Genomic DNA, 6,020 nt, shown 5'->3' with positions numbered 1-6,020 from the left:
ATGTGTGTATTACATGTTATTTAATATTAAATAGCCAGAGGGATGACTTTATTATTCTGTCCAGTACATTTTTGCCACCTAACAGATTAAATAAGCCATGTTATCACATCTCAAACCACAAAGCAAAAGGTCAATAAAATGACTTTCCTTTTTAAACACTGCTTTAACCTATAGCCCAATTCCCGGAGAGCTGCTAAAGTGCCTTTTTCTTTCTTGTTTGCATGGAAAAAAATGTATAAATTGATTGCAGGTTACTTATCGAGATCACACCCTACTAGAAGATGACTGTTGGCTCAGTAAATAAGGTTTTGGGCTCCTGATCATAGACGTTAAATTTATGGGAAATGCCCAACAACAATTTTTTGTCTTGTGCAGAGTCGGCACTTAGGAGTCGGCGGACCTGCCGGTGGGCACAATTGCATTTTTTTCTGGTGTTGTGTTGAAGTTCGTTTCCCCATTGGGATGTGTTTTCTTGGTCCCACCCCCGTAAAAACGGCACAGGGAGCACGCATTTAGAAGGAGGCTCGCCCCGCGAGGGGTTATTTACATACCACTGAGATCCTACAGAGTGCGGTAAAAATGACATTGTTAGCGTTTTATAATACCTGAAATGGAAAAGACGCGAATTTACGCGCCTTGAAAACAAACCTCATCATAATATGCTTTTTTTTTTTTTTTTTTATCACTGGTATACACTACCCAAGATTTATTTATGCTATTTTACAAATGAATTTTATTTTGGATTGGATTAAATAATAAATGGACTGTATCAGATGGGTCTCTATTCTGGCATTATGAGCAGAACCTCTGCTGAGTCAGTTGTCGGCTGTAAACATGTCAGTATTATCATCCTGACAGCTGTGGACACATCTGTATGTGAACAGTAGAGGGGGAACCTTAACTAATAGCACAAACTCATCAGGATGTGTTTCTGCTGCTATAAAGGACGTGTTTATAATGATAAAACTTCACTGAATCAGCTGGTTCACTTTTGCTGTGTAAACAAGTGAGCAGTAACAGAACCTCTACTACTTAATCTTAAAAACATGGACATATGAACATAGTGTTAGTCATGAAACTCAGAGAGCCGCAGTAAGAGTCTGATACATGAGGGAAGAAATTTACATAGAAAGGAAAATAGATTAATATCTGACGGTGATAATTCTGTCCATCGGGATGTGTTCACCTTGTTATAATGAACATATTTAAAGCACAAAACTCAGTTAATTTACCTCTGGTGTGGGAACAAATAAGTAGCAACAGACTGAAATGTGTGGGAGCTAAAATAAATAGGGAAACAGTATCTTACGGTGACAGAGTACAATGCGCAGACTCCCACAGTTCAAAGACAAGCAGATTAGGCCAACTGGTGTTCCGAAATTCCCCATAGTGTATGAGTGTGTGTGTGTGTGTGTGTGTGTGTCCTGTGATGTTTTGGCACCCTGTCCAGGATGTTCCCGCCTCATCCCCTAAGACTCCTGGAATAGGCTTCAGGTCCCCGCGACCCTGCATACAGGATAAAGTGATATAGAAGATGAGTGAGAGTGAGTAAGTATTATTGTTATTATTATTATTATTATTATTATTATTATTATTATTATTATTATTATTATTATATGTTAAATATCATGTGAACCTTCTAAAAACCTTCAACTCTTCAAAAAAATATGTAAAACAATAAAGAATATAAATAAATTTATTTTACAAAACAAGAAAATCACTAAATTGATTGTTTTCTTTGTCATTTCAATGTATATAATTCTGACTATTCTGTTGACGATTTACATTTTTTTAAAATGTTCCTCGAGTGCTCAGTGTGATGGTTTGTGAGGTTGATGCACCAAAACCACAAACTGTCACAAAACCACAGAGTCAAAGGTCATAATCATCAAAAAGAAACAGAAGCCACCAGGTGAGGGCACTGCTGTGTTTAATATCAAAGTTTAGCAAACACACACACACACACACACACACACACACACACACACACATTACAGGAATACATAATAGGAGTTATTGTAACATCCCCCGTACAATCCTGACCTCTCATTTCTACATGTTTAAGCCAGAAGGTCTTGAAACTTATTTTAGCCATTTTTTGTGTTTCTATCTGTTTATTAAACATATATAGAGGTAAAAATTGTACAGTAGATAATAGAATGAGATCTTTTTATTCAGCACAAAATAGGAAGTATGATAAACTGAACTTTACTTCATTTAAACCGTCTATACAAACATGACTGAACAGAAGAAATAGCACAAATACACATAATGTGGTTTTTGGGTTGTTTTCTGTTTTTTTTTTATGACCAAGCAAAAAAAAAAAAAAGAAGAAATAATAATGGTATGCTCATTTTGGAGTTGGAGAGTAAATTTAAGCCAAACATTAGTGAAACAGTGGGATAAGTGCATTAGTGTAACAGGGGACTATATAGAGAAATAAAGGGAGTTCTGTTATTCTGCACAATCAGAAGTCCCAGTTTGACTTCAACATCCCTCATGGTAATTAAGACAACTTTTTAAATTGTTGCTTCATAATGTAATATGAACTTTCATGTATTTTAAAATAACCAGCATGATTTCCTTTTAAAATATGAAGAAGAGAAACTCAGCCATAATATGTAATACAATGTCCTTTAATATATAAATATAAATATAATTATTTTGTGCTCACAGGCCTTAGATAAACAAAATTAAATGCTTTATTCATCCTATTCAAATATGGCAAACAGAAAACATCTAATTTTGTATTAAAGAAGGGTAAATGTAACCACTCCAGGCAGAAGTTAGTTTGAGGTTTTATGAACACGCTGGTCAATTTTATCCATGTGTTCCTTCACCCACTGAACTCTGGGATTTGCACACAGGCGACGCCCGTTCTTCATGATAAAACTGCAGAAGAGAGAAGATTTACACCAAAATAAACTATAATCCAAACATTTAATCTAACACTCTCACTCATCCTAAACTATAAACATTAGTTTATATTACATCAAATCATTGTTGAATGAGTAAAAAAAATCGGATTTCTCCTTTAAATGAAGCGTTTCGAAAACTTACATGACTCCAGCTTCTGTACAACCATGCCGGGTGTCTCTGTACTTAGTAATACGATGTAGAGGGATTTTCTTCTCCTGGAAATTAAAACAGCATACTTCTGGTTCCTTTGCACCTGTGTAAATAAAATCATTAATTTATCAGTCACATGTTTTAAAACATAAGATGATTTTTATATCTGGTAGGACATGCTTCTTGATGTATATTTAATTTGTACCCCCTTCCTCCTAAATACTGCTGTGATGGCTTTTTAAGTAAAAATGTGTTTTGGAATGTGTTCTTCCAGCAAACCAAACAACTTCACCTATCTTATTAGTGTCTCCTTGGTGTTTAAGTTAGTGCATTTTAACTGATTTAAATCAATGATCATAAATACAGATAAAATACACACGAAGTAGCATGTTACAAAGGTTAGCTTATGAATTTTATCAGCTGGCTGTAGTGAAAGATTGAATGCAGACAAAATGTTGCTCTGGATAAATGCAAATTCAGTTTAGCAAAAAAAAATAAATCTAAACATATGGATTAAGGCATTCAACATTGTTAAATCTTTTTTTTTTTTTTTTTTGTTCTACTTATTTTAATTCTGACTTTTCGCTGGGGCGTGGGGGATTCTGAACACATTATACTAAACCTGCCAAGACAGGTTTAGTATAAACCTAAGGATGGGAACCCATCCTTATTTGGGTGAAACAGAAAGCAGGAATTGATCTGCATTCATACAGTATGTTAGGTGGCAGGCAGTTTAGCTATAACAGTTGTGGTTAATATGGAGTCCAGGTAGTTATTGGAGGCTCAGGTAGACTTGTACTGTAGGAAATTCCAGTCCTGAACTATTGAGCAACTGCTGCCAAGTCAAGTCCTCAGAGAAACAGGAGTCAACATCAGTCTAGGCCAGAACTTTCTTATCTTACTTAGTGTTTAAGTCAGTACATTTTAACTTATTTAAATCAAATCTTTAGAAATACAGATACAATAATCATAATAACAGAAACATGTAATGAACTTTATCTTACTCTGGGTCATTGTGAAGGACTGAAGGCAGGTGAGAACCAGCAGAACCATCAGGAGAGAATAAGAGGACATGACTACTGATGCTGGTGATGATGATGGTGATGATGATGATGATGTGAACAGAATGGTATTAACACAGATATGACTTCAGCACTGGTTTTATAAGCTGGTATGAGGAGGAGAGTGTGGTCTGATTGAGGGGCGGGTCAATGGGTTAAACAAAATGGGAATTTTTGAAGAATAAAGCTATTCTTCTCTCTATAAATGTCTTTAAATATTCTGCTCTTATCATACTTGTTTTTTCCCCACCCCTTCCCTTAATTTGTTGTTATTAATTACCAAAACATCTTTGGAATTTTGGCCCACCCACCAGCACATATGTTAAGTGTGAATGTTACTTTACATTGTTACATTATTTTAAATAGACAGAGGATAGACAGAGGATAGACACTGTCCAGTGAATTCTGGGCTACTCACAGGATGAAATAAGCCATGTTATTGCTTCACAAACTACAGAGAAAATAGTCAATAGAATTACTTTCCTTTTTAAACACTGCTATTATCTACAGCCCATTTCCCACTTTTTCAGATTTTGTAAAATAGCCATGGGGTTTGAAACCATGACTTCCTGTGAAACAGTCTAATGTCATTTCCTATGTCGTGGGAATGAAGTGTACAACTGACTACAGAAGACCTTGAATGACCACAAACCAGCAGGTCATAAAATCCTGTAACTTAGCTGTACATTGCTACTAAAAACTCCAATACAGCCAGTTAAACCACAATCTCATTGTATGGCTACTCATAGAAAATCACAAAATGGCCTTAATAATTTACACAGTCACGTGATTGGATAAACTGATGTAGAGGATCTACTGAAGAAGCTACAAAGTTTATGCTGATGAATTGCATTTTTTTTCTTGTTTGACTGGAACGAAGGAAATGTTTTGCTACCTACATTTCCAGATCACAGTCTGCCAGATGAAGATCCCCGAAGTGGTGGCTAAAGGACAAAGGCTGTGAGTTTCTGATCATAGAGATTACATCTCTGAGAAATTCCCAACAGTAAATAATTGTCTTGTGTTTATATCCTGAATTGAGGTGTTAAACTCATCCTGTTCTACATTGAGAAAAGTAGATGGAAAGCCCATGAGCTCATGAGACAATTGGCTTCCTGTTCACTCTTTGCTCTTTCATGTCCTGCTGTGTATGTTGTAAAGCAAAAGTGTAATCTTTTTCTAATCCTAGAAATAATCCTTAGTCAGACATAAGGGGAAGCAGAGTGCACAGTCATATCTTAAATATATTTAAGACTTTATTTAAGCTGAACACTTTCAAGGGTTTAACAGGTCAGGATTTTTTATTATCACATAAACATACACTGCTGCTCTGTTGGTAATGTGTGATGTGCTGCCAACACTGCCACATGTGCCACAAAATCCCCCAAACTTCAGTCTGTATTGTCTTTAGGCATCCCTGAGAGATTTACTTAGGTCTTATGTGGTCTTTTCGTAGCCCTCAGCATCAGCCAAATCAAATGCAGTGGAATGAGCTTGTAGCATAGATCACACATCAAAGTTCATCCAACTTATACTGTTGACTCTCTTGCTGACCTCCAGAGCACATGCCTTTCCTCAGGAACAAAGAGATCATACTTTCATGGACAATTCCAAAGACAGTAATTTAAAGTTTGCCAGTAGGGCAAAAATATATAAGCTTATCTAGTATGCTCCATGCCTTTCTATTATGCTGGATGTTTTTATTATAATCTACGAAGTGCAATCAACATTTACAACCCTTTTCTATATTAAGAAGTGTGCAAGATATGGGATGTTTGATAATGAAAGAAAGTAAAAGGAGACATTCTCCATTCATCAAGTCTTTCTTAAAAAAACTAAGGTATTATGATTTATTATGACTAGTTCGGTTATTATTTTGTGATTAGAAGA

General features: G+C 35.6%; 1 protein-coding gene across 1 annotated transcript; it reads right to left on the bottom strand.

Moving 5' to 3' along the window:
* Positions 1-2,622: 2,622 nt before the first annotated feature.
* On the bottom strand, positions 2,623-4,181 carry LOC128519339 (C-C motif chemokine 4 homolog). Its single transcript, XM_053493043.1, has 3 exons — positions 4,074-4,181; positions 3,061-3,172; positions 2,623-2,892 (listed from the first exon to the last, which is right to left on the bottom strand). The coding sequence occupies exons 1-3, from the start codon at positions 4,141-4,143 to the stop codon at positions 2,787-2,789; spliced, it is 288 nt and encodes a 95-aa protein (XP_053349018.1). The 5' UTR covers positions 4,144-4,181; the 3' UTR covers positions 2,623-2,786.
* Between the last annotated feature and the right edge of the window lie 1,839 nt (positions 4,182-6,020).

Source organism: Clarias gariepinus, chromosome 1, assembly GCF_024256425.1.
Source record: "Clarias gariepinus isolate MV-2021 ecotype Netherlands chromosome 1, CGAR_prim_01v2, whole genome shotgun sequence".
Taxonomy (NCBI): Eukaryota; Metazoa; Chordata; class Actinopteri; order Siluriformes; family Clariidae; genus Clarias; species Clarias gariepinus.
The sequence above is the reverse complement of the archived record's forward strand: the minus strand, read 5'-3'. Positions and strand labels throughout refer to the sequence as shown.